We start from the raw sequence: 26,977 nt of genomic DNA on the forward strand, positions 1-26,977 counted from the left end.
CGCCCGGACCTGGGGGTCCGCAAGGCTGCTCCCGCTCGTTGGATGGCGGGCGTTTGGGGGTCCTAAGGTGAAGATGTGTGTGGTCACCAGGCCACCGATTTGTTTTTCTTTGTGGAGAGAAAGAAAGGGGTGGGGGTTATTTATCGGATCGGATTCTCCCATTTTTGTGTGTGAGAGATTCGTGTCTTGCAAGTCTCTAAGGAACGTAAAACTGTGTCTGGGTGTCGTTAGACAGAGGATTCCCAAGCCCTTCTTAATACCCAAACTCGAAGTGGGGTGAACCCCCTCCCCAACTTTCCCCTTAGTTTTCTTGCATATTTTCTTCTTGGCATAGTCTCCTTCCTGGAGAAGGATTTGGGGAGAGGAGAAGGGGACACAGTGTCTCAAGTTGCTTCCAAGCAATGCCTGTTTTGGATCTCCTTTGCTTTCCTTTCTATGATGTCCCTTCAATTTTTATTTTAATCGTCCAAGGGACAAGGGCCCTGGCTCAGGGGTGGGCGATGGTGGTCGGGGAGTAAGAAGCACTGCCCGTGTGCCATGCTGGTTGGTAGTTTGTCTAATTTTTTTAACTTGCTGAAACTCTTGAACCTTCCTATCCACTTTTCCCCCCACTTTGTTTATCTCCCCCCTCCCCCATGGGAGAAGCAGCAAAACGGAAAAGCCTCTCCATTTCTGAATGAAGCCTTTCTGCTCTCCTCTGGGAGGCTTTTTGGGGATTGGTGCCGGGACAGTCTAGGCTCCCCCAGAGACCTTGAACCCCAGGGGTGTTGGGGAGGGCACTGGGGGTCTGGATGGCTGGCACAGAGCAGTCGGGGTCCTGAAGGCCTTGCCCCTCCCCGCTCCCGTTTTCTGCAGACAGCCGGTGAGTGGGGAGAGTCTGGGGGGTCATGTGCAGTATATTTATGTAAGACACCCAGACAGAGGGCATGGGTATTTATATAACCCGGCGTGGGTATTTATGTAATATAGGATGCGGGTATATTTATGTTCCTTTCCTAACCTGCGGGTTTCCTGGCTGCCGTGTGTGGTCTCTGAATTGGTGTTGGCGGAAAATGGACTGGGGTGTGGGGGGGGTTGCGTGCACACCTCCGCCCCCCCCCGCCGCCCCCCACAACAGGGCTCACTGTGCGTGCCTGCTTTTCTTTCTTCCCTTGGAGTGTACACACTCGGGAAGCTGGACGTGTGTGTACGTGGGGTGTGTGGCGTGTGGGTTTCCTGCAAACGTGGACTGCGTTCCCCTGGCAGCGTGGCACCTCAGCTGAGACAGGCCAAGCATGTGGGCAGTGGCCCTTGATTGAGAGCCCAGAGTTTGGCCAGCTGGGGTGGAGGTCCCTGCCTCATGGTTATTGGTGGAGGGCTGGTGAGCTCCTGGGGAGCCAGGTTGCTGGGGTTGGCCTTTCTCTCCTGGGCTCTGCCCACTGTCCCTGCAATCCATCTCCCTCCCAGGCTGGCCTGGTCGTTGGGGGCAGCACTTGGCACGGGCAAGGGGCTGATCTTCTGTGCCAGCACAGCTGCTCTGCAGTCTTCCTGTTTTGCCTGGTTTGTGAGTGTGGGAGACCACCAGGTGGGATGGCCGGAGCCGTGTCCTAGGCGAGGCTGCTACCGTCTACAGGGTGGTGTGGGGCAGGTGGCGTGGCCTCTGTGGGCCTGAGTACCCTGTCTGCGAAAGGAGTTCCCTCTTGCTAGTCCTTGATTCTGGTTCTCTTGTAATCACCCTTCCCCCGCTTACTGCAGTCCCTGGTCCCTGTGCCCACGGCAGCACTGCCTCCAGGCCTCCAGTTTCCTCCTCTGCTGACCAGGAACAGGGTGTCCAGACTTTTGCCCCAGGCCAGAGCAGAGGGGTCCCTCCTAGGGTGGCCCTGGCCCTGAGGAAGGAGAGAAGCTGCTCACATCAGAACTCCTCCCACCCCTCGGGGGCTGGCGGCTAAAACCCTGGCTCAGTGCCCTCTGTTCTATGAGGGCGCTCTTAGGAGACCCTCCTAGTCTTGAAGGACGCCAGCTCCAAACAGTTTATCCAAGAGGCTACGGGCCTCCACGTGAGGTTCTTGGTGTCATGATGTAGAGATGGGGAGGCGACTGGAAGGTGGGGGTCTAGGGTGTTTCTTTCCTGCCTTCCCCCCAGTAGGGGATATGACCTTCTCCTGCACGGCACGCTGGGCACCGGTGAGGTCTGGCCTCTGGGCAGGGGCACGCTGGGCACTGGTGAGGTCTGGCCTCTGGGCAGGGGCAGTACTTGGGAAGACCAGGCCAGGCTGTGGGAGCCTGGGGATAGGAGTGGAGAGGCCCTGTTGTTTCAGAGGTGTAAGAGGGCTGATGCCCGTTGTGATCCTTTGAGAAGCTTCTGTTGAGGGGCCCCTGAATGAGTGTCCCCCAAAGATATGCTTGCTTGGCCGCTTCCCCTCTGGCCACACTGAAACCTGACCTCAGCCTCCCTTAGCTGTTCCCCAGGTTTGTGGAGTGCAGGCTGTGGGCCGCCTGACACCTGCAGAATGTGGTCTTCGAGAATGTGGGTCTTCGAGTTCCTGGTGGCTCTGCCTGGCCTTGGGCTGGACCCCTTTCCTGGCTCCCCACTTCACTGACCCTCATGTTCCTGCTTCCTCTGCAGCAAGAGTGAGCCATGGAGCTACGCGTGGGGAACAAGTACCGCCTGGGACGGAAGATTGGGAGCGGGTCCTTCGGAGATATCTACCTGGGTGAGTGTTCCTGACTCCAGCTGGAGCCCCTGGGGCCAGCCTGTGGTACCAAGAGGAAGAAAGACCCCAGGATTTGGGGCTCTGAAGTTGGAATGTGGCTCCAGGGGCATAATTTGCCCCAGGGCCATTCCAGGTCGGGAAGGAAGCAGCAGGTAGTCAGTCGGGAGGCAGGCCAGGGGGCTCCTCCTGTCACAGGCCAGGTTGGGCACTGGAGGGTATTTTTAGCTCCAGTTTCTGCAGGAGTCATGCGGTTCCTCTGTGCCTCAGTGTCCCGGGTCAGCTGGGTCCCCAGCTGGGTGTGGGAAAACCCAGGCGGGGTTCACATCCTTTGCCTTGCTTCCTGGGAGAAGGATACTGGTAGATAAAAGAGATCTGGGTTGCTGCTGGACCCCTAGCCAGGCCCCTATGTCCTGGTCTCCTGGAACCCAGCCCTGGCAGGCTTTAGGATGACGCAGGCTCCCCTGTAACCTCGGGGGCGGGGTGGGGGGGGTCTCCTCATTAGGGAGTTCTGTCTTTTTCTCTCCAGACGTGCTTCCTGTTGAAAGTATGAGTTTGCTGTGATGTTGCATTTTAAACAAGTCACTGACCTCTCAGTCCTCCCCTTGGCCTGGGAGAAATGAGGCTTGCGCCTTTCAGTGCCACTTTTAGGGGGCACGGTCATGAGTCCTGGCCCTTCCTTTGTGATTATTGGTCCAAAGGGAAGGTATTTAGTGTTGGTGATTGTGGATTAGGGGCGGAGTGAGGTAGCCAGCCCCTCTAGGATTTATCCTCATTCCTGTCCCTGCTCCCTCAGAAGCAGGTTACCCTCCTTGGCAAATGAAAATCAGCTCTGTCCAGTGCAGAGATCACCAAGTCTGTGTGCCGTGTCCATCAGTTCAGAACTTCGGGGTTTTTGTTACCCCATGGTTAGGGTCCCTTGGAGTGTGAAATGTGTTAAGGAAGCCTCAATGGAGACTGGGTCGGAGACTGGGAGTTCCCTGAGCACTTCCTTGCAGGGTACTTTCTGCAGCCCCTAGAGATAGTACCAGATTCTTTGGCACATCAGGAAACTGAGGCACAGATGGTCAAGTTGGTCTCCCAAGACCACTCTAGAAAACTGGCAGAAGCAGCCTGTATGCCCACAGCCCGCCACATGAGTGAGAGCGTGGAAGACAGAACATGCTGAGGGAGATGTTAGACGTCTAGTTCGGCGTTCTAGACATGGCTTTGTGTGGCTGTGGGAAGGTCGTGCGGCTCCTCTGTGCCTCAGTGTCCCCATCTGTAAAGTTTGTGATAATTCTGCCTGACTGATCAAGAAAGGTTCTAAGGCACAGATGAAATGACAGATGGAAAAGTATTTTGTAAACTCTAAAGTGCCAGCCAGATGTGCAGTTCATTGCTGAGTGTTTAGTGGATGACTCTCCCCATGGACACTAGGGAGCTCAGAGGGAGGGAGAGTGTGCGGCGCAGCTGGTTCATAGGTTTTCTCTGCGACGCCAAGCTACTCCCGGGGAGGCAGGCGTTAGGTAGTATCTGCTAGTGGTCAGCACAGTGGGTGTTCACTGAAGGCTAGTCAAGCAAACCAATGAGAAAATGGGGACTGTGACATGCACAGGCATGCACAGCAGCCTCACAGCAGAATAGAAAAAGGCTGGGATGGCCAGGTGCGCTGGCTCACACTTGTAATACCAGCACTTTGGAAAACCAAGGCAGACGGATTGCTCGAGTCCAGGAGTTCGAGACCAACCTGGGCAACATGATGAGACCCCATCTCTACAAGAAAAATACTAAAATTAGCTGGGTGTGGTGGCACGTGCATGTAATCCCGGCTACTCGGGAGGCTGAGGTGGGAGAATCACCTGAATCGTGAAGGTTGAGGCTACGGTGAGCTGAGATTGCACCACTGCACTCCAGCCTGGGTGTCAGAGTGAGACCATGTCTCAAAAAAAAGGAGGCCAGGAGCTGTGGCTCACGCCTGTAATCCCAGCACTTTGGAAGGCCAAGACGGGCAGATCATTTGAGGTCAGGAGTTCGAGACCAGCCTGGCCAACATGGTGAAACCCTGTCTCTACTAAAGATACAAAAATTAGCTTGGTGTGGTGGCACATGCCTGTAGTCCCAGTCTCTGCACTGGACAGAGCTGATTTTCATTTACCAAGGAGGGTAACCAAGGCACAGAGGTGTGTCTAGCCTGCTTCTGAGGGCGCAGGGACAGGAATGAGGATAAATCTTAGAGGGGCTGGCTCTGGGACTACAGGAGGCTGAGGCAGAAGAATGGCTTGAACCTGGGAGGCGGAGGATGCAGTGATCTGAGATCGCGTCATTGCACTCCATCCTGAAAAAGAAGGAAAGAAAAAGGCTGAGATTTGGGGGTCAGTCCAGGTTCAGATCCCCAGTCTGTTCCTCATTTGTTGTGTGACCTGGAGTAAGTCACTGTATCATGCTGAGCCTCAGTCTTCACATCTGAAATGAGTGTACCCAGCTCCTTACTGTGTGAAATTGGAGTGGGTGTAAAGGACCCTCGTATGATTGAAGCTGTTGGGTTCAGCACTGAAGCCTGGAGCCACTGGCTGGAGGTCAGAGGGCATGGAGACAGCTCTTGGCACAGCCTTGTTCCTAGACAGTGCCCATCCCAGGTCCCGTCTTGTCTTTTTGCAGACAGGAGACTGAGGCCCGTGGCTGGAGGGCGGTAGCCCAAGATCACTCAGAAAATCCAGAATCTCGTGTGGTGGAACCTCCCTGGGGACAGGACTTCCTGTTTATCTGCATAGTCATCTCATTCATTTAAAAAACTAAGTCCAGATTTACTCCTCTTTGTACTGGCTCTGGAGTAAATTCAGCCTAGGTTTGGGTGCTGGTGCTCCCTTTTATGAGCTGTATGCACTTGGGCAGGTGATGACCTTGTCCATCCTCGGCTTCCCCATCTGCAAAATGGGGTCATGAGAAGTAATGAGGTTGTGGTGTGTAAAGTACCCACGTGTGCTGGGCCCAGCAATAGGTGCTGTACGCTGTGCCCCCACCATTGCCCCCACCATTGGAACTGTTTTCGAAGGGTCTGGGTCCTCTGGGTCTGAGTCTGGGGAAGCGAGTCAGACTCCTGACTCTCTGTGTTCCCTGGTGCAAGGGCCTCAGGGGACCCTGCCCCGACTCACCATCCTGCCAGCACCCTCCTGGGCCCCTGTCTTGTTGGTTTGGGGACAGTGGTGATTGTAGGGCATCCCTGGCCAGCCTCACCGGCTCCATTTATTCAATGCTCTGGCCACATTCTTATCCCCAGTGCCGTGCCAGGGCCTGACTCCAGATGGCCTCTGCAGGTGGGGCTGGATGTGTCCTCCAAGCCCTGCTTTCCAGGATCACCTGAGGGCCAGCACACTATAGATGTGACTTCTGCCCTTCCTCCCTTTGCATCATAAGGGGTCAGCCAAGAGAGTGGGGCCTGCTTTGTTAAGGACCTGCTATTGCCCATCCAGGGTCCAGAGGTGGCCAAATCTGGGCCCATTCTCTAGACTTGCATCCTGGGGAACTCTCTAGACCTCTTAGAGTCTCTGGTCCTCAGCTCTGAAAGGAGAACAGTGTTCTCCACTGACGGGTGGTTCCAGGGGTGAGAGTTAATGCAGGGAATACTCCAGGCCTCTGATGGGTGGGAACTGAGGTTGTCCCCGCTGCTGCTGCTGCTGCCGCCGCCGGGACGGGTGGGCTTCATCCCCTGTCCTCCAGTCCACCCAGGTCCCCGATTGTGTCCATGTGTCTGTGTAGGTGTCAAGTAGGCCCCCATGTGAGGCTGGCCATGCCTGTGGCCACTTGGAACTTGCCAAGTTCCCAGCCCCTCTAGGGCCAGCCAAGTCCAAGCCCTTTTCTGTGTCCAAGTTTGTTTTGGGAACTGGCAGTCCCCCCACTGTGTCTTACTCATGGGACATCTTCTGTTCCTGAAATCAGGCAGTTCTTCCAGCTTCTAGGCCTTCGCATGGGGGGCACCCCTGCATCTATGCTCAGCTGGCTGCCAGACACAGCCTTTGCCGGGAGGCCTCACCTGGAGTTGGAGTGGAGAAAAAACACAGGGACTTTGGGGACTAAGACTGAAATTCTGGCTGTGCCCCAACCAGTTCTGTCAGACCTCAGGCCAGTTACCTAACCTCTCTGAACCTCAGCTTAGTGGTTGTAAGAATTAAGGGAGCTCAGAGAAAAGCCTGGCAGCTTCCTGATAGAATTTAGAGGCCACCAAGGAACTCATTGGTGGCAGGACCTGCTGCAGGGGGAGGCAGCTCTGGCAGGTTTCCAGCACTTGCGGGAGTCAGAGGCTTTGCCTAGCAGCTTGGATCTCTGTCCCTGGGACATGTGTGGCATATGATCATTTGACCTTTGGTGTCTGTTTTTCCACATGTCAAACAGAAATGCAAACAGTAGGCCGGGTGCAGTGGCTCATGCCTGTAGTCTCAGCATTTTGGGAGACCAAGGCAGGCGGATCATTTGAGGTCAGGAGTTTGAGACCAGCCTGGCCAACATGCAGAACCCCATCTCTACTCATGATACGAAAATTTGCCAGGCATGGTGGTGTCTGCCTGTAGTCCCAGCTACTCGGGAGGCTGAGGCATGAGAATTGCTTGAACCCAGGAGGCAGAAGTTGCAGTGAGCTGAGATCATGCCACTGCACTGCAGCCCGGGTGACAAAGTGAAGCTTTGTAAAAAAAAAAAAAAAAAAAAAAATACAAACAGTAGTACTCGACGGGTGGGGTAAGGGCTCGATGGGAGGAGGGCCCCGTCTACCCACTACCTCCCCGGCACATCCCCAGCACGCCCCCAGCACCTCCCCAGCACCTCTCCTCCCTGCACACATCTGCCGAGTCACCAAGTCCTGCAGGCCCTGCCTCCAAAGTGTCGCTCATTCTCTGCACCCTGCCCGGGCAGGGCCACTGTCAGCTCATGCCTGGTCTCTGTAGTGGCCTTCCCAGGCCTTCCACTACCGCTCTGGCCTCCTCCAGCCCTTTCTTACCACCAGGTAGCCTCAACAGGGTGATTTTTGTCTCCCAGGAGACATACGTCAAGATCTGGAGAACTTTTGGTTGTTACAATTCAGGGGGAAGGAGGTGACCTGGCATCTAGTGGGTAGGAGTCATGGGTGCTGTTAGATGCCCTGCGGTGCCCAGGGCAGCCCCACAGCCAGGAGTTCTCCAGCTCCAGCGTCAGGAGTGCCAAGGCTGAGAGATCCTGTGATCACACACCTGAACATGGCCCTTGGTGCCTCGGGCTGAAGGCCAGGATCCTAGCCGGCCATTCAAGACCAGATCTCTCCCCTGCCCACCTCTTCCACTGTGTTTTTCTGCCACTCCAGGGTTCCCGCTGCGCCCGCTCCTACTGGGCCTCTGCCTGTGCCGTGACCTCTCTTGTCTGTCCAGTACAGTCCTGTTTGGGAGCCAGGAGCCCTTGCAGCCTGCCTTCCCGGAGGCTCTCCTTTCCTCCATAGCGTGACTTACTCCCTCTTCCCCTCCTCCCACTGGCTGGACACCGGCTCATCTCTAGCCTAGGGGCTGCACTTCCCATCAAGCCGGACATCGTAGAGCATTGACTGTGTGTCAGGCACTCTCCTAAGCATGTTTGTCCCTCAGAACATCCTAATGAGCCAGATAGTGTCATTGGTTTACACCTGAGGTGCCTGGGGCTCTGAGGGGTCAAGTGCCTTGTCTGAGGACCCCGGCCAGGGGATATCCGAGTCAGGATTTGGGCTCTAGCAGGTTGGCTCTGAAACTCGCACTTTAACCGCTGCATTCTCCTGCCTCTCTGCTCGTGGGGAAATGGAGCACAACCAGGGAACTCTTAAGGAGCCGAGCGCCCCTCCCGTGCCATATTCTCACTGCCCCCTGGAAACCTGTGTGGCTCATCCCAGTGATGAGCATTGATGTATCAAAAGCTCTTTACAGTTTGCAAAGTACTTTCTTTCCTATTGCTGGCTAGATTGAGTTATTCATTCTATTTTTCTTTTTCTTTTATTAAAAATCCAAATACACACACAAAACTAAAAATCAAAACACAAAAATGTGTTAAGTGAAAGAAGCCAGTCACAAAAAATCACATGTATGATTCTATTTGATTCTATTTTTGTGAAATGTCCAGAAAAGACAAATCCATAGAGACAGAATGTAGATTAGTTGGGGGGCAGGGGATGGAGCGAGGAGATAGGGCCTGACCCCACTAAAGGCTACAGGTGTTTTCAGGGTGATGAAAATACAGCCCTCCTGGGCCAGGCACGATGGCTCACGCCTGTAATTCCGGCACATTGGGAGGCTGAGGCAGGTGAATCACTTGAGCCCAGGAGTTGGAGACCAGCCTAGGCAAGATGGCAAACCCTGTCTCTACAAAAAATATAAAAATTAGCCGGGTGTGGTGGCTGGCACCTGTAGTGCCAGCTACTTGGGAGGCTGAAGTGGGAGGCTCACTTGTACCCCAGAGGTTGAGGCTGCAGTGAGCTGTGTTAGTGCCACTGCAGTCCAGCCTGGGTGACAGATTGAGACCCTGTCTCAAAAAGAAAATACAGCCCCCCACCCTCGGTACCTGTGGGGAATAGGTTCCAGGATCCCCCTCAGATACCAAAATCCTCTGATTCTCAAGTTCCTAATATAAAAAACTAGAGTATTTGTGTATAACCTATCCGCATCCTCTATATACTTTGTTTTTTTGAGACGGAGTCTCGCTCTGTCGCCAGGCTGGAGTGCAGTTGTGTGATCTCGGCTTACTGCAACCTCCTCCTCCCAGTTTCAAGAGATTCTCCTGCCTCAGCCTCCTAAATAGCTGGGATTACAGGCACTTGCCACCACGACTGGCTAATTTTTGTGTTTTTAGTAGAGATGGGGTTTCATCATGTTGGTCAGGCTGGTCTGGAACTCCTTACCTCGTGATCCGCCTGCCTGGTCTCCCGCAGTGCTGGGATTACAGGCGTGAGCCACTGCACTCGGCCTTTTCCATATACTTTAAATCATCTCTAGATTATTTATAATACCTGATACAATGTAAATGCTATGTAAATAGTTATTGTACTGTATTTTTAATTTTTATATTATTTACCTACTTTTGAGACATGGTCTTGCTCTGTCACCCAGGCTGGAGTGTGGTGGCGTGATCATAGCTCACCGCAGCCTTGACTTCCTAGGCTCAAACAATCCTCCCGCCTCAGCCTCCCAGGTAGCTGGGACCACAGGCACGTGCTACCATGCCTGGCTAACTTTTGTATTGTTTGTAGAGATAGGGTCTCACTATGTTGCTTAGGCTGGTCTCGAACTGCTGAACTCAAGTAATCCTCCTCAGCCTCCCAAAGTGCTAGGACTACAGATGTGGATCACTGCACCCAACCTATTTCTTTTTTTTTTTTTGAGACGGAGCCTTGCACTGTTGCCCAGGCTGGAGTGCAGTGGTGCGATCTCGGCTCACTGCAAGCTCTGCCTCCTGAATTCATGCCATTCTCCTGCCTCAGCCTCCCGAGTGGCTGGGACTACAGGTGCCTGCCACCACGCCCGGCTAATTTTTTGTACTTTTAGTAGAGACGGGGTTTCACCATGTTAGTCAGGATGGTCTAGATCTCCTGACCTCGTGATCCACCCACCTCGGCCTCCCAAAGTGCTGGGATTATAGGCGTGAGCCACCGCACCCGGCCCAACCTATTTCTTATTGTTGTATTGTTATTTTTTTCCCCACGTATTTTTGATCTATGGTTGAATCGGCAGATGCAGAACCCACGGCAGATGCTGATACTAAGGGCTGGTTGTGTTCTAAAATTGATTGTGGTAATGGCTGCGCAAGCTTGTGAATATACTAAAAACAGTGAGTCGCACACTTTGAGTGAGTCAATTGAAGAGTTATCTGAGTTACATCTCAATAAAGGTGTTGAAAGAAATTGCAACTTATAACACAGTATCCAGTGAAGCGTCCCCCCTTCTTCCTCCCTGACCCACTTAGCCCTGTACAGTCATGTTTCTGTTCAGTGTTTCTTTATGTAGCTAGAGCCAAACACAGATACTTAGTTCCCCACCTTTTTAAAGACAACTGAAATGAGAGCGTGGAATATACACTGTTCTGTGCTTTGCTTTTTCACTTCCTGTATCTTGGAGATCTTTCCACTTCTGTGCAGAGAGAGCTTCCTCATTCTTTTTCCATTGTATTCTGTTTTATGGATGGGTTATTCTTTATTTAATCAGCACCCGCCCCCCCCCGCCCCCCATGAGGCACATTTGGGTTGTTTCCAAGCTTCTGCTGTTGCAAACAGCCTGCAGCCGACAGCCTTGTCCCTGCCTTGTTTTGCACCATGCTAGGATGTCGGGTAAACTCCCAGAAGCGGGGTTGCTGGTCAGGGCTGAGTGGTGTCAAATCCCCCTCCAGTGGCGACTCAGCAGTTCACGCCTGGAACACCTGAGAGGAGTGCTCAACCACCCCACAGTCTTGCTGACAGAGGGGTGTGTTATCTCGTGAGACTTTTGACAATCCTAGGTGAAACATGGTCTTTCACGATCATATTAATTTGCATTTCTCTTACAAGGAGGTTGGGCATCTTTCCCTATGAGTAAGGCTTTTCTATTAATGAGTTCTTTCTCTGTGAAGTGTGTGTTCAAATTCTTTGGCCTATTTTCTGTTGAGTCTCTTTCCGACTGATTTGTAGGAGCTCATTACATATTAGCTCTTCGCCTGTGATAAGAATTGCAAGTGAGTATGTTTCTTACGACTTTATTTCTGGTGTTTTTGCCATGCAGAAGGGATTCTTTTTTCTTTTTTTGGAGAGGAAGGAGCTTTTTTTTCTTTTTCTTTTTCTTTTTTTTTTTAAATGGCTTCAGGATTTTGAATCAGGGATAAAAATAAGAGCCTTGCCTAACCCCAAGGCTATAAGGCAATTCTCCCTTCTTCTAACATTTCATAGTTATTTCCTATTAAACGTTGAGTGGATACAAAGAATACATATAGAACACCTGCATGGCATAAGGTATCCCTCCCTGGGAGCCACCGTCTGATATTTCATCTTTTCCTTTCTTTCATGTTTAAGTCTGTATTGTCTTGTTGCCTGCTTTGATATGGAAACAAGTAGAGCTGTGCTCACACTCTTCTTTCTCTTTTTTTTTTTTTTTTTTTTGTTGAGACGGAGTCTTGCTCTGTCGCCCCAGTCTGGAGTGCAGTGGCACCATCCCGGCTCACTGCAAGCTCCGCCTCCCGGATTCGTGCCATTCTCCTGCCTCAGCCTCCCAAGTAACTGGGGCTACAGGTGCCCGCCACCATGCCCGGCTAATTTTTTGTGTTTTTAGTAGAGACGGGGTTTCACTGTGTTAGCCAGGATGGTCTCAATCTCCTGACCTTGTGATCCGTCCGCCTCGGCCTCCTGAAGTGCTGGGATTACAGGCGTGAGCCACCATGCCTGGCCTCGGGTAGAATGTTTTCAAGGTGCACTTGTGTCATAGTGTGTATCGGTGCTTTATTCTTCTTTATTGCTGAATAACATTCCACCGCGTGGAGTCACCGCATTCCGTTCATCCCTTTGTCTGTGACAGATGTTCGTTGTTTCCACCCTCTGGCTGCTGTGAGGAGTGCACCCCTGGGACTGGGGTCCTTGTGTGAAGCAGGCATCCTTTCCTCTTCACTGCTGCCTGGGATTCCCGGGTGCCTGCACCACTGTTCCCATTTTTCTGCTGCCAGGCACTTGGGCTGTTTGTTCCTGTGTCCATCCTTGTCCTGTCCCCCTGGTGCACACATGTTTCTGAAGGACGTACAGTCAGGACTGGGGTTGCTTGGGCGAGCGTTTGTTTATGTTCAGCTTCACTCAAGAGGTGCACAGGGGCTGTGCCAACTCACACCCCCACCTTTATTTCTTACATGCAAACATTTCCTCTACTTGAGATTTCCCCTGGTTGTGGTGTGAGCCATGGTGTCTTTTGTCAGATCGCCAGCCGGTTGTTCCAGGGGCATTATTACTGAATAGTCTCATCTTTTCCTCTGATGTGAGGTCCTGCTTTTCTCCTGTCTTGAACTCCTCCTGGAGCTGTGTCCCTGGGGGTTGTTCTGGCCTGTTTGTATGCAACAGTGTCCTACTCCTGCTACTGGGCTCCCTGCTGGCCCCAAGAAGGAGACACCCTGTCACCCAGCCTAGTCCCAGCCCTACATCTCATCCACCCCATACAGCTAGGGAAACTGAGGCAAGGTACACTTTGGGTTTGGTCTTTCTTGTGACTTCTTGAGTTGGGCTGTGCGCCCAGGCAGAGAGCGGGACCTTAGTGTGTGTGAGGGTATTTTTGTAGGGCCCCTTAAGAAGCCAGGAGTGCACTGGGGGAGAGGCGGAGGTGCAGGCAGGACCTCTGACCTAGGCTGGAGGCCAGCAGAGCCGGGGTTGACGCTCAAGGCCGCCATTTACAGGTCACGTGACCCTGAGCTGGGTCTCAGTTTTCTCATCTCTACAACTAGGGAGTGAGAATTGAATGAGGCACTGGATTAGAATGTGCAGGGCTGCCTCTGAAGGCACCAGCGTTGATTGAGGGGTTGCTGTGGCTGTCCCGTCTTCATTCTGCAGGCCAGGGTGGTCCTGGCTTGTTCTGGTGTGTTCGGCAGCCCAGCCCCATTGGACCCCTTCTCTGCACGTGCCACCACCTCAAACCTACAGACACCGCTGCCCGAATTAGCTCCAGGACTCAGTCCCCTCCCTTAGGTGGTCTGTGAGCCTTTTGCATCCCTGCCCCTTGCCCCACTCACATCGGGCCTCCTTGTTGCCCCAACCTGTGGCCCTTGGTAGCTTTTGTGTGTCACCTCTGTCCCTCGCAGCGCTGACCTTCTTTCCCCGCAGGAAACCTTTGCCTGGGCTCCTTTGCCCACTTCCCAGCCTCCCCCAAGAGCTCCTCAAGGGCAGATGACCCCGGGCCCAGCGCACGCCAGATCTCAGAAATGCTTAGTGGGGTGCCTGGGACTGCCTGGCCTTTGAGGGTGACCCTGGTCCCTTGCCTCCCCACCCCGGGCAGGTGCCAACATCGCCTCTGGTGAGGAAGTCGCCATCAAGCTGGAGTGTGTGAAGACGAAGCACCCCCAGCTGCACATTGAGAGCAAGTTCTACAAGATGATGCAGGGCGGTGGTGAGCGCAGGGTGGGCGGTAGCGAGCGCCGGGTGGGGGTAGGTGGCCATGAATGCAGGGCGGGCTGGGCGTGGCTGGCTGCCTCTGACCCCTGACAGAGGCCCTCCGCTTGACCCCCAGTGGGGATCCCTTCCATCAAGTGGTGTGGAGCTGAGGGCGACTACAACGTGATGGTCATGGAGCTGCTGGGGCCCAGCCTCGAGGACCTGTTCAACTTCTGTTCCCGCAAGTTCAGCCTCAAGACGGTGCTGCTCCTGGCCGACCAGATGGTGAGTCCCCGTCCCCTCCATCCCCAGCCAGATGCCTGTGGGCCCAGGATACCAGCCCTGCCTCCTGCCCCCAGAGGATGCCAGAGGACGGGCCTGCGCCAGGAGACCTTGGCCACTGGCTATAGAATTCTAGGTGTTTATTTATTTTATTTATTTTTTGAGGCAGAGTCTCACTGTGTCGCCCAGGCTGGAGCGCAGTGGTGCGATCTTGGCTCATTGCAACATCCGCTTCCCAGGTTCAAGCAATTCTCCTGCTTCAGTCTCATGAGTAGCTGGGATGATAGGCCTTGCCACCATGCTGGGCTAATTTTTATATTTTTAGTAGAGACAGAGTTTTACCAAGTGATCCACCCATCTTGGCCTCCCCAAGTGCTGGGATTACAGGCGTGAGCCACCACGCCCAGCCAAGGTGTTTATTTAAAATGTGGATTTCAGGCCCAACTCCAGACATTCCAAGTCAGGTTCCTGGGGTAGGGCCTGGGACTCTGCCTGGGGTAGTTTTATTTATTTATTTCAAAAATACTGTTCAATTATAAGAAATAGAGATGGGAGTCTCACTGTGTTGACCAGGTTGGTCTCAAACTCCTGGCCTCGAGCAGTCTTCCCATCTTGTCCTCCCAAGATGGGAATTACACGGGATTACAGGCATGATCACCGCGTCTGGTCTGCCCTGGGTAATTTATAAAGCCTGCGGTCGGTCACACAGACCTGGGTCCTGTTCCAGACCAGTGACTGTAGGTGAACGCCGAACCCCTCTGAGCCTCAGTGGCCTCATGTGAGAGTCTCTCGTTTGTCGGTTGTTGAAGGGATCGAGTGGATTAGGTGAGATGCCATTCAGCGCTTTGCCAAACCAGACCCCTCTAACAGGCCGTTAAGTACCAAGCCCTTCATCAGCATAGGGAGGAAAGCCTCTTGAACACACGAAACTGTAGAATTTTGAACTTGGAATGGAACATGAAGATCTTGTACAGGGGTTTTAGTCTTGGTCTGCATTAAGTCCTGCGACGTAGGCTGAAGGTGTGTGAGCAGAGGGTTGCCAGAGCCCCTCGTGGTGTGAAACCCAAGAAAGGTGCAGGAGATGTTGAGCTGTGCTGAACCTGGGACCAGAGCCAGAAGCCATGGCATGTGCATGGATATTACTTTGAGTTTTAAAAACTCGCCTGAGAAGGTGGCTCAAGTCTGTAATCCCAGCACTTCGGGAGGCCGAAGCGGGCGGCTCACGTGAGGTCAGGAATTTGAGACCAGTCTGACCATCATGGTGAAACCCCGTTTTTGCTAAAAATACAAAAAATTAGCTGGGCGTGGTGGTGCGCGCCTATAGTCCCAGCTACTCGGGAGGCTGAGGCAGGAGAATCACTTGAATCCTGGAGGCAGAGGTTGCAGTGAGCCGAGATTTTGCCACTGCATTCCAGCCTGTGCAACAGACCGAGACTCCATCTTAAAAAATAAAAATAAAAAATCAAAGAAAAGAGGGCCATGTGCCTGTCTGAGTTTGGCATCCTTCGGAAGCCCTGTCTTTTGTGCTCTGCCTCTGTCACCTCTGCCTGGTTTAGGCTCCCCCGTGCTCCCTCCCTGCCCCTCCCCCACATCTGTTGCCTCTCTGGCTCCCTGAGTCCTGTGAGTGTGGGGCCGGGCAGGCAAGCCTTCCATGGGAAACCAGTTGCCTTTCTAGCAGACGCTTCATTTCTGGATCAGCTTTCCTGCAGTACTCTCTTTGTCTCACAACCAACTTGGTGAACTCCCCCTTCAGAGTTCATCCTGATGTCACATTTTCCAGGAGGCCTTCTCTGGCCTGCCTCTTAATCATCCTTCATGGTCGAAGGCAGACCTTTCTCCCTTCCCAGGGCAGGGACCATGTGTGCGTTTTCTACCTCTGTGGCCCCAGCCCCTGCCTGGCCCAGAGCACTGGGCGAGGGCCCCTCTGTTGAACAAATGGCCCCCTCCTCCCCAGATCAGCCGCATCGAGTATATCCACTCCAAGAACTTCATCCACCGGGACGTCAAGCCCGACAACTTCCTCATGGGGCTGGGGAAGAAGGGCAACCTGGTCTACATCATCGACTTCGGCCTGGCCAAGAAGTACCGGGACGCCCGCACCCACCAGCACATTCCCTACCGGGAAAACAAGAACCTGACCGGCACAGCTCGCTACGCTTCCATCAACACGCACCTGGGCATTGGTGAGGGAGCCAGGCCTGGAGCAGTGTGCACCCGGGGCTGCTGGCCAGGGCCTGGCTCTCTGGAGCCCTCTCACCCTCTACCTTGATGGAGGCCCCCAGGCTCTTTTCTAATGAGAAAGTCCCCACCCCACCTGCCCCCAAGCTCGGACTTAATCCCTGTTCTTGCACAGTCGGGTCTTCCCCTTTGTAAGCCAAGCTGGCCCTGCTTCCTCCTCTGCCCTGTTGGTGCAGGCTGGGAAATACAGGCTCAGAGGTTTAACACGGGTTGCTTAAGGTCATGCAGCTTAGCGAATGCCAAAGCTGGATTTGACCCCGGCCCTGTCTGATGCTGAAGCTTGTGACCTCTCCACGGAGTGGGCCAGGCAAGGGGGCAGTAGGTGCCCTGTCATGGTCATTGAATGATTAAGTGCCTGAGCTGGAAAAACTAGGCCCAAATTAAGTTGAGAAGGCCCTGCCTTAGGCTTCTTCTCTCTAGGAGGAAGACAATAGCAGTGCCTGTTTAAAATGTGTGCAGTGAGCAACATCTGATGGGGGGAGCAGGAGGGTCCTGGTTTGCATGGTGAGGAGCATGACCCAGAGGATGACTTAGGGGCCTGAGTGAACCCCTGTTCCTCACCTAGTGTTTGACTCTCTGTGCAGAGCAAAGCCGTCGAGATGACCTGGAGAGCCTGGGCTACGTGCTCATGTACTTCAACCTGGGCTCCCTGCCCTGGCAGGGACTCAAAGCAGCCACCAAGCGCCAGAAGTATGAGCGGATCAGCGAGAAGAAGATGTCAACACCCATTGAGGTCCTCTGCAAAGGCTATCCCTGTGAGTAGCCCAGTGGGAGGGGACATGCCTGGGGGTCCCTGAGGCACTGTCTAAGGAAAGGTGAGGCCATCCAAAGCCCACACTAGGGCCAGGCGCAGTGGCTCATGCCTGCAATCCCAGCACTTTGGGAGGCTGAGGCAGGCAGATCACAAGGTCAGGAGTTCGAGACCAGCCTGACCAACATGGTGAAATCCCGTCTCTACTGAAAATACAAAAATTAGCCCCACTTGTAATCCCAGCTACTCAGGAGGCTGAGGAAGGAGAATTGCCTGAACCCGGGAGGTGGAGGTTGCTGTGAGCCGAGATTGCTCCATTGCACTCCAGCCTGGATGATAGTGAGATGTCTCAAAAACAACAACAACAACAGAGCCCATACTGGGCTGCCCCACAGCCCTTGGCACCTGAGCAGTAACCCCTGGCTCTTTGCCACCCCTTGGCACAGCCAGAAGGCCCGGTTTCCCTGGCCTGGCTGTTACACCTGTTGCTCCCCAGCCCACATTCCTGCCTCATCTCCCAAGGGCCCTGTCCTCAGTTTTTTGAGGAGGAAATGGAAGTTTTTCTCCTCTTGTTTAGGTTGTGTTGGAAGGTCCGTCAGGCTCTTGAGTCCTTTGAGTTTATGGCAGCAATTGATCTGCGGACCCCCGGGTGCTTGGTGAGGGCAGTGGAAGAGCTGTGGGCATGGCTCCTGGAACCGGCTACCTGGCAGAAGCTCCTGGCCACAGTTCACAGGTCTTCCCTTGCTCTGAAAGTGGCAGAGGCTCTGCTCACAGGCAGGCCAGGGAAGGCCGTGGTTCTGTTGCCTCCTTTTCTTGCCTCTCTTAGATTGGAAGTATCTGTGGGGCAGTGGGTGGCTAGGATAGTGCTGGCTGCAGGGGATCTGGGAGCGTGGGCCTCACGGTTGCCTTCTCTGTCCCCTGCAACCCCTCCTCAGCCGAATTCTCAACATACCTCAACTTCTGCCGCTCCCTGCGGTTTGACGACAAGCCCGACTACTCTTACCTACGTCAGCTCTTCCGCAACCTCTTCCACCGGCAGGGCTTCTCCTATGACTACGTCTTCGACTGGAACATGCTGAAATTCGTGAGTCACCTGGAGGCCAAGGCGGGCTTAGGGGACTGGATGGGGAAGGCCCTGACTCAGAGGGCCAGAGTGAGCCAGTGGCGGGTGGGGCTCCCGACAGACGGGAGGTATGAGCTGGACAGTGTGGTTGACCTCACCGGGGTTCTGGAGCCCTCCTGCCTCATCCGTGCTGACAGCTTGTGCCGCCGTGGGCAGCAGGGCCCAGGCAGGGCGCTGCCTCCTGCTGAAACAAGAAGGACCTGGCTTCACCTGGGGTCCCTCTTGGGTGCCCGCGGCAGGGCGTGGGTGGTGCTGGCGGTGTCCCCCGCCGCCCTGATCGCCGCCTACACCGTCCTGCTCCTATTCTGCACATTCCAGGCGGCTACCTGCACTGTGGCCCCTCTGGCCAGCCTGGACCCAGTCATGGTGCTTGCTTTCTTCTTGGTCATGGGACCCTGGGTCTGGCTAGGCAGTTGTTCTGTTTCTCTCTTTTAAGAGTCCCGGGGGTGGGGTTGAGTGGGGAGCAGCATTGGTCGGCTGTGCCCAGGGCTCTGGAATCTGTGAAATTATATGTCTTGTTTCACATCTCTTCTGGAAAAGGGGGCTTCCTCTAGCCAGGCTCAGCCCCATGACAGCCCTGTGACAGCGAAGGGACCATTCTGTCCCCGCCCCTGTCCCTGTGCCGGGCCCACGTACTCATCCACCTACTGGTAAGGATCCTCTGAGGCCTGGCTTTTCCAAAATTTGCCACTTGATCAGCGAGCGCAAGAGGCTGAGCCTCAGCTGTGCTCTTTTTGTCCCTTCCAGGTGCCCGGCGCCCCTGGGCACCCAGAGCCCCCCAGATAGGCCCATGGAGGAGGTGGAGGAGGTGGAGGAGCTGCCCCAAAACTACTGGCCTGTAGTCTGGACTCCAGGGCCCCATTTCTGATGTCGCCAGGTGTGCCTGAGCCCATCGGGGCCAGGCCTGAGGAAGTGTTTCTTGGGAGGATGGGATGACCCCCTGTTCCCAAGAGATAGCAGCACAGTGGAGGGCATGGTGGAAAAGGCCCTGCCATGGGATCCTAGGGAAGTAGCCAGCCACCTGAGGGCCAGGACAGCCTGAAGGAGGGATGGTGGTCACTGCCCACAAGGGGCCTGGTGGGAATGGGTCCCAGGACAGACTCACGGCCAGACCCCGTCAGCGGCCTCTGTTGAACTTGAACTCATTAAACACCTCCTCTTGCTTCATCCTGGTGTGCCTCTTTCATGGCAGGGTCCTCAGCCGCTCTGCTAGATGATTAGGACCAAGGCTCTGTTCTGGAAGGCAAGGTCAGCACGTTGGTCGGCTTTTCTTCTCTCTGGGTTTCTTGTTCAGTAAGAAGTGAGACAGAGGTCAGGCAGAGAGGGAGAGGCCTTGGTTGCCCTTTTCAGCAGGGCTGGAAATGGGATATGGGCAGGGGGCGTCTTCTCTGATTTCACCCTAGACCTTCTGGCTCCAAATGGGGCCCATGGCCTTGAGCACCTGGGACCAGCTCTTTCCACCACAGGGCATTGGGCACTGGGCACTTTCTCATCAAGATAGTCACTCCCAAGTCTGGTTCGTGATGGGCTTGGCTCTCCAGCTCAGCACAACTCCAAAAATGGATTTTGTATTCTCTAGACTGACACTGTCCAGGATGGTAGCCACTGGCTATATGCGACACGTTTTTAATGAATTAAAGTTAATCAAGACTGGAAATGTCAGCCAGGCATGATGGCTCATGCCTGTAATCCAAGCACTTTGGGAGGCCAAAGAGGGCAGATCACTTGAGGTCAGGAGTTTAAGACCAGCCTGGCCAACGTGGTGAAACCCATTTCTACTAAAAACAAAAAATTAGCTGGGCGTGGTGGTGTGTTCCTGTAATCCCAGCTACTGGAGAGGCTGAGGCAGGAGAATCGCTTGAACCCAGGAGGCAGAGGTTGGAGTGAGCCGAGATCACGCCCCTGCACTCCAGTGGCCACCACATCCAGCAAGGCAGACGGGACCATTTCCTTCATCCGGAACGTTCTGTGGACGTCACTGTTCTAGGTGCCTCCCTTACGGAGTCTCGCAAGACTGTCTAGCCAGCAAGATCTCTTCTCCAAGCAGGCCAGGGGCACCTCTCCATCCACTGCTGCTGCTCTGACCGCCTTCCTGGAGTCCCTCTTGAGTCAGGCCCTGAAGTTAGAAGCTGGGCAGAGGTGCCCACAGCCTTATCCTTTGCCAATCACTGACTCATTGCCACGGCCACCGTAGTGAGCTGAACCACTTCCAGCAGTCCTCTGGCAGAAGCACCTGGAAAACATGCAATGGGAACTTTCACCCTGAGGCCGGGCCCTTCCCATTCCAGCCCGACAGTAGACAGGACAGCCTGTGGTGTTCTGCACCGGGGTGCTGGGATCTGTGGATCCCTGGAGCCTGGAAGCCACTCGCAGCACATACAGCCACTGTGTTCCGAGGTCCAGTCAGCCGGCCGGGAAGGAATTCAACACAGCCAAGGACAGAGGTCCATATGATGACAGGTGGATGCTCGTGTGACTTTGCTGATCTTTTGCATTTTCTGTGGGCAATAAAGGCCAAGAGAGCTCCCTGCTGTGTGTTTCTTGCGTCCTGCGGGATGGATGGGACCATGGAGAGTCGCCCACTTCCTGCCTCCGGGCTGGCAATGGCCTGAGCCTTTTGGGCTCACAAAGGGCAGGGGCTCCAGCGCTCCTCTTGGCTGCTGGCTGCAGGGCTCCACACCGTGGAGTGAGTCACTCAGCCTCTGCATCCCAACCATGGAAATGAGATTGACCTGCCTTGCAGGGTTGATGTGGCCCTGCCCACAGAAGGTTCAGCACGGAGATGCCACAGCTCGTGTTCCTCCCCAGGCTTTGCTGGGGCTCTGGCTGAGTCACTGTTTCCCAGCCTGCAACTGAATGGGAGCCGAGGGTGAGAACCAGAGGTCAGGAGTTAGAGCCTTGGTGGTCCCAGGCCTGCCTGAGAGGCTTCTGGGTGGGAGGATGGGAAGATGCGTCTTCTAGAGTGTTCTAAGGCAAGGCTCTGAACAGTGACCTCTTGGGGTACAGAGAGCAGAGTGGGACTAGGTGGCAAAGGCCTGGGTTCAGACCCTAGCTCTGCCCTGAGCTGTGCGACCCCAGGCAGGTCACAAGGCCTCTCTGGGCCTTGGTGCCTCACTAAGATTCAGGGATCATTCTGGTCTTAGCCGCTACTTCCTGGAGTTGCTTAAAGACAGGGCCCACCGCCACCTCTTGGCTAGTCTCCTGGGAGAGACATGGGTTGCAGGAACCACACCCTGTGGCCCATGAGCAGGCCCCCCACTCAGCCCGCAGCTCTCTCCTCCACAGATGCGGCCCCCTTCCTGCCAGCCCCCTGCCCTTCCCTGCGGACGGCCCCGGGATGAACTAGGTAACGCAGTCGGGCGCTGCCCCCACACACGCTCTTCTCTGGCCCCTTCTCACTTCCTCCTGCACAGGGGCAGCAGTGGCTATAGAGCCGGCACCTGGGGGCTTAGGGCACCCCTTCTGCTCCAGCCGTGCCTGCTGGGCCTCTTCTTCCTCCATGGGCCACATGGCCCCATTTTCTTCTCCAGCTCCCCTTGAGCGCCCATCCCAAGGCAGGCGGTGTGTGTGTGGGTTCCCTGGGCCTCCTGGCTGTGGCCGCCACGGCACCTGCCAGAAGCCATTGCCAGGTCCCAGCAGGGGCAGGACAGCTCCCTGGTGCAAAGAGCCCCTGGCTGCGTACCAGGAGACCTGGTCTGAGTCCTGGCCCACTTCCACTAGTTTTGTGACTCTGGGCCTGTCCTTTTCCCACTCTGGACACCCCTAGCCAGTCTGCTAGAGGCCTCTAAACAGCTTCCCTGCCTGATTTGGCAACCTTGAGTAGTTAAGGGCTCTTGGTACACCGAGGGGGGCCAGGGCAGGCCCAGCCCCAGGCCAGGAGGGCCAAGAGGTGCTCTTGATCATCCTGGGGGCATTAGTTGTCCTGGCTCTGGCTCCATCCCGGGAGAGCAGGGCAGACTGACCTCCCTCTGCCCCCAGACTCCTGCTTTCTCCTTCCTTCGGTGGTTGTGTGGCTTCGTGTCTCTGTGCTGTGTGATTGGGGGTCATGGCTTCCCGCGCTTGTAGGGGAGGCTGGAGCGGAGGGTTTCTGAGATACCTACCCGGCCTCCCTCCCCTGCTGTGCCCCGCAGGGCTGCTGGGCCGAGAACACCCTGGCCTCTGGGGCCGACCGGTGTCTTTTCTTGCATCCCTGCAGGGTGCAGCCCGGAACCCCGAGGACGTGGACCGGGAGCGGCGAGAACACGAGCGCGAGGAGAGGATGGGGCAGCTACGGGGGTCCGCGACCCGAGCCCTGCCCCCTGGCCCACCCACGGGGGCCACTGCCAACCGGCTCCGCAGTGCCGCCGAGCCCGTGGCTTCCACGCCAGCCTCCCGCATCCAGCCAGCTGGTGAGCAGGGACTCAGGCAGTGGGCTGGGCTTAGGGTGGGTGGGGGGCTCTGTGCCCACTCTGAGGGTGGCTCTTCACGCCTCTTTCTCCAGGCAATACTTCTCCCAGAGCGATCTCACGGGTCGACCGGGAGAGGAAGGTGAGTATGAGGCTGCACAGGGGCGCGCCCGCCAACGTCTCCTCCTCAGACCTCACTGGGCGGCAAGAGGTGTCCCGGATCCCAGCCTCACAGGTGAGCTGCCCCCCTGCCAGTCCCTCTGGGCCTCACAACTGAGCTAGAGACCCCCCAGGGTGAGGTCAGGCCTCGGCTCTGTTCTTCCCTCCCCGTCGACGCTGCTTGCCTCAGAGTGAACCCCTTCTGTTGAGCCGGGACTTGGCCTCATTTAATCCTCTGAGGTCTAATGAGCCCTCTTGAGCAAAGTCATTCACCAAGGCTCAGGGCAGTAACATTCCCTGACAAGTGTCACGGCTGGGCTCTAGCCTTCACTGCCAGCGGCCCAGCCGGGGTGGGCAGCAGGGGCTCGGAGATGAGGTGTTCCTACTCCCTGACATCAGGGAGCGCCCAGGAACCCCCGTGAGCATTGGCAAGAGCATGGGGTGTAGGGGCGGTGAGGTCCCATCCACTTTGGGGCCATGTTTGGATGGGGACACTTGGGAAGGGGGAATCTGTAGTTGCCCAGGGAAGGTGTCCTGGCAGAGGTGGATGGGAGCCCTGCCCTCGTCCTCCTGCCTGTGGGCGAGGAGGGAGTCCTGCGAGAGAACCCTCCTTGGCCATTTACTTAGGTAGCAGGTTTGCCTTCCGGGGCAATGTTCTTACCTACAGACAGGGACATCTTAGAGTCACTGGAATCACACAGGCTTTCCCTCGGCTTGAGGGGCTGCATGGAGGTGGGGGTGGGGGTAGAACTCCTCAGCGGGGAGAGACTTGCCAAATCTCCATCGCCAGCAGCTGAGGGACTTGACTTGAAGCTTGTCCCTCCCTCTCTCTCCCTTTCCTCCCTCAAAAGACAAGTGTGCCATTTGACCATCTCGGGAAGTGAGGAGAGCCCCCATTGGACCAGTGTTTGCTTAGGTGAGTCCATGACTGCTGCAGATGCAACCAGCCCAGCCGGCCTAGAAGCTCCCAGGCCCCAGAAAGAGACTAATGTGTTGTAAGGGGTGGGTGGCAGTGGCAGTGGCAGATGGTACCAGGTGCCCCAGAACTCTAAGGGGCGTCAAGGAGTTTAAAACCTTGGAGCCTGCCTGGCTCAGGGCCAACGGTTTCTCTGCTCAGGCCTGACCCCGCATGAATTAATTTCTGCTGTAAAAACTTTTTCTGCCCTCGGCCAGCCCTCTGTCTCCTTCTGCCTTAACATATTCTGGAGGCCGGGCACGGTGGCTCATGCCTGTAATCCCAGCACTTTGGAAGGCCGAGGCAGGCAGATCACAAGGTCAGGAGATCGAGACCATCCTGGCCAACACCCCGTCTCTACTAAAAAAAACAAAAAACAAAAAAACAAAAAATTAGCCAGGTGTGGTGGCGGGCGTGTGTAGTCCCAGCTACTCAGGAGGCTGAGGCAGGAGAATGGCGTGAACCCGGGAGGCGGAGCTTGCAGCGAGCTGAGACTGCACCACTGCACTCTAGCCTGGGCGACAGAGCGAGACTCTGTCTCAACAAAAAAGAAAAAGGAAAAAGAAAAAAACGTTCTGGGAGGTTGGTTCCCAGCAGAGATGGGGCCACGGGCTCACACTCTGACCTCTCCCACGGCATTAGCCCTGTCTCAGCCTCTGGGCTGTTACGCAAGTTAATTCCTGCACAAGACTCACAACAGGACTGTGGAGGAAGCAAGGGAGCCCTTTTTCGGCCTCTGTAGTAGGACTGGGAGAGGCCCTCTGGCCAGCGTGAGCCTCCCGGTTCTTCCCTGACTGCATGAGGCCTTGAAGCGGGGCATGGAAACGCTCCACTCTGGGACCTGGCTTGGGAAAGGGGAGGTGGCAGGGGCTCTGTGGGCTTGTCGAGGGTGTAATCTTAGCTGTCTGGGGAACGTGTGTCCATTTGTAGGCAGTAGCAGTAGCCCGACACGTCAGGGGACTCGACTTCACACTGGGACAATCTGTGTGTCGTCTGTGTTGTAGGAGTTCATCCACACAGAGAGGAGGCATGAACAGGACAGGCCTTCCTCAGATCTCAGGCCCAGGAACCAGGCTGTCCATGGCTGGCTGGACAGATATTTGGGGGTGGGGTGGGGAGATGCTCACCAGGAGGGCAGAGGAGGGAGATAATCCGTTTCTGTCACATGAAGGTGGATCTCCTAGCGTGCTGGGCCTTGAGCCAGGCTCTGGGGTTCAGAGGGAGATAGACCAAAGGACGAGAAGACAGGAGTTCGGGGGCCGGGTGCAGTGGCTCGCACCTGTAATCCCAGCACTTTGGGAGGCCCAGATGGGCAGGTCACTTGAGGTCAGGAGTTCGAGACCAGCCTGGCCAACATGGTGAAAACCCATCCCTACTGAAAGCACAAAAATTAGCCAGGTGTGGTGGTGGGCGCCTGTAATCCTAGCTACCTGGGGGGCTGAGACAGGAGAATCGCTTGAACCCGGGAGGTGGAGATTGCAGTGAGTCGAGATTGTGCCACTGCCCTCCAGCCTGGGGTACAGAGCAAGACTCCATCTCAAAAAAAAAAAAAAAAAAAAGAGTAGCCAGAGACAGCTGTGCACCTCACCTGTCTTCTGCCTTCTCCCTTCTAGTGTCTTCACTGTATTTTCTTTTAAAAAAACAAAAAAAGATGGCAAAAATAAACCACTCAAAAGAACAACAAAAAAACCCAGCACAAAACCGACGATGGAGTTTGTTTCTTTGATTTATTTGCCAATGGCAAGAAGATGAGATGCCCTCAGCACTGAGGATTCTTGCCCCTTTGTGGTGCCCGCTATCCCCAACCTTCAGGCTGCCAGATGCTCCCCTGACAACACCAGGCTACAGGAGCCAGACGCCACGGCCCTGCCCGGCCTCCTGTTCCTGCCCCCACCCGTCACCTGCCCGGAGAGGACTGCCCCCACCCGTCACCTGCCCAGAGAGGAACGGGTCGGGTCCGGGTCGGAGAAGTGACAGGTCCCAGAGCCAAAGCCGGCCCTCGAGCATCACCAGGCAGTGGTGTGGTCAGTTGAAGGCAGTTCCCACCGAGTTTCCCAAGCCTCACAATCCAGGAGATACGCACAGCCCCACCCACTCTGAGATGACAGTGGCCGACTTCCTGTGCTGGGCTTTTCCAGTGTCCCCCTGGCCTCCAGGCTCCCCCTCTGCCTCTCCATGGAGTGGATGGGGAGGTTGTGGGGGTCGGCGTCCCTTGTGTGCGTGTGTGGATGTATTGACCTGTGTTTCCCAGGACAGCAGGTGCCACGGCCTGCCCCGCCTGCCAGCCCAAATTCCCGTTCTCGTGTGTCTACTAACAAGGACATGGGGGTGGGCGGTGACCTCCGCATCCCTCAGAGTTCAGAGGGTCCTCACTGCCACCGATCCCCCTCAACCCGTCATCAGCCGGTGGCAGCTCCATCTTCCGTTCCTGGTTTTAGGGCAGAATCCATGGAGACTACTTCCAGAAGGCATCTGGCTCTGAGTTACAGATTACTTCCCTGGTCCTGACAGTCACCTGGGGTCCCCCCTCTCCCTGGGTTCCACCTTTCTGAGGAGGAGCCTGGGGTCAGGGCTGGGTTTTGGATTAACTCATCCTTCCTAGTTAACACCTCTTTTTGTTTTTATTTTATTTTATTTTTGTTTGTTTTCTCCGTGTGTGTGTTTTCCTAATTTATTTACCTCTGTTTCCCCTTTTTCCTTTTTTTTTTTTTTTTTAATTAAAGAGCAAAGCTTTTTATTACTTTGTAATTTAAAAAACTGAAAAAAAATACTGAAGAACTTTGGGGGGAATTTTGTACTTTTTTCCTGTGTAAATATTGGACTTTTTTGAGCTTTATTGTGGTTGTTAATTTGAAGTAATAAAGTAGAAAAGATAAAGTGATGGAGGCAGCCCTTTGTCCACCTCTGTGCCCTTGGGACTCTCCCCGCAGAACCAGAAGTGGGTCTTGCTGGGATCAGCACAGTCAGGAACAAGCCCTCGCCCTGGAGGCAGGTGTGACTGGGGCCACGTTCACAACACTTGGGCTGTGGTTGGGGTGTCCAGGGGGCTTTGAAAACATGAGTGCACACAGACACCACGCGGGGGTCTTGTAAAGAGGGTGGGGTGGGGCTGAGAGCTTCTCCCTGCACACTCCAGCTGTGCTGATGGCCTGGGACCCCTCTTTGAGAAGCAAGGCCCTAAAAGCTCTTCACACATGGTTTATCCACACAAAAATTCTGAGTTAGGTCCTGTTAATAGCTCTACCTTTGGACAAGAAACTGGTCCTGCTGTAAAATATCTTGCCCACAGTCACGCTCTGGTGGCAGAGGCAAGACTTGAGCCCAGGCCATCTCGCTGTGTGGGT

At 55.1% G+C, this 26,977-nt stretch overlaps 1 protein-coding gene and 1 long non-coding RNA gene across 4 annotated transcripts in view; one reads left to right on the forward strand and one right to left on the reverse strand.

Moving 5' to 3' along the window:
• The window catches only part of LOC105538880 (casein kinase I isoform epsilon), a 26,678-nt gene extending 1,401 nt beyond the window's left edge, over window positions 1-25,277 (forward strand). Inside the window, exons 1-11 of one of the 3 annotated variants that reach the window (XM_011978868.1) lie at window positions 1-75; window positions 2,606-2,693; window positions 13,646-13,756; window positions 13,877-14,025; window positions 15,977-16,205; window positions 16,845-17,015; window positions 17,947-18,095; window positions 22,330-22,522; window positions 22,615-22,754; window positions 23,530-23,594; window positions 24,638-25,277. In XM_011978868.1, coding sequence (XP_011834258.1) covers window positions 2,618-2,693; window positions 13,646-13,756; window positions 13,877-14,025; window positions 15,977-16,205; window positions 16,845-17,015; window positions 17,947-18,095; window positions 22,330-22,522; window positions 22,615-22,754; window positions 23,530-23,562 — 1,251 coding nt within the window. In that variant the 5' untranslated portion in view covers window positions 1-75; window positions 2,606-2,617 and the 3' untranslated portion in view covers window positions 23,563-23,594; window positions 24,638-25,277. Of the gene's footprint in view, window positions 76-2,593; window positions 2,694-13,645; window positions 13,757-13,876; window positions 14,026-15,976; window positions 16,206-16,844; window positions 17,016-17,946; window positions 18,096-22,329; window positions 22,523-22,614; window positions 22,755-23,529; window positions 23,595-24,637 lie in introns of those variants that run through there. The other 2 variants (XM_011978866.1, XM_011978865.1) reach the window with 2 other exon arrangements.
• On the reverse strand, window positions 25,258-26,514 carry LOC105538879. The gene is made up of 3 exons (XR_001005977.1): window positions 26,194-26,514; window positions 25,566-25,778; window positions 25,258-25,534 (listed from the first exon to the last, which is right to left on the reverse strand). It is a non-coding gene; the product is annotated as an uncharacterized LOC105538879 (long non-coding RNA).
• Window positions 26,515-26,977: the final 463 nt, after the last annotated feature.

The sequence above is a fragment of the Mandrillus leucophaeus genome, unplaced genomic scaffold, assembly GCF_000951045.1.
Source record: "Mandrillus leucophaeus isolate KB7577 unplaced genomic scaffold, Mleu.le_1.0 Scaffold2, whole genome shotgun sequence".
Lineage (NCBI taxonomy): Eukaryota > Metazoa > Chordata > Mammalia > Primates > Cercopithecidae > Mandrillus > Mandrillus leucophaeus.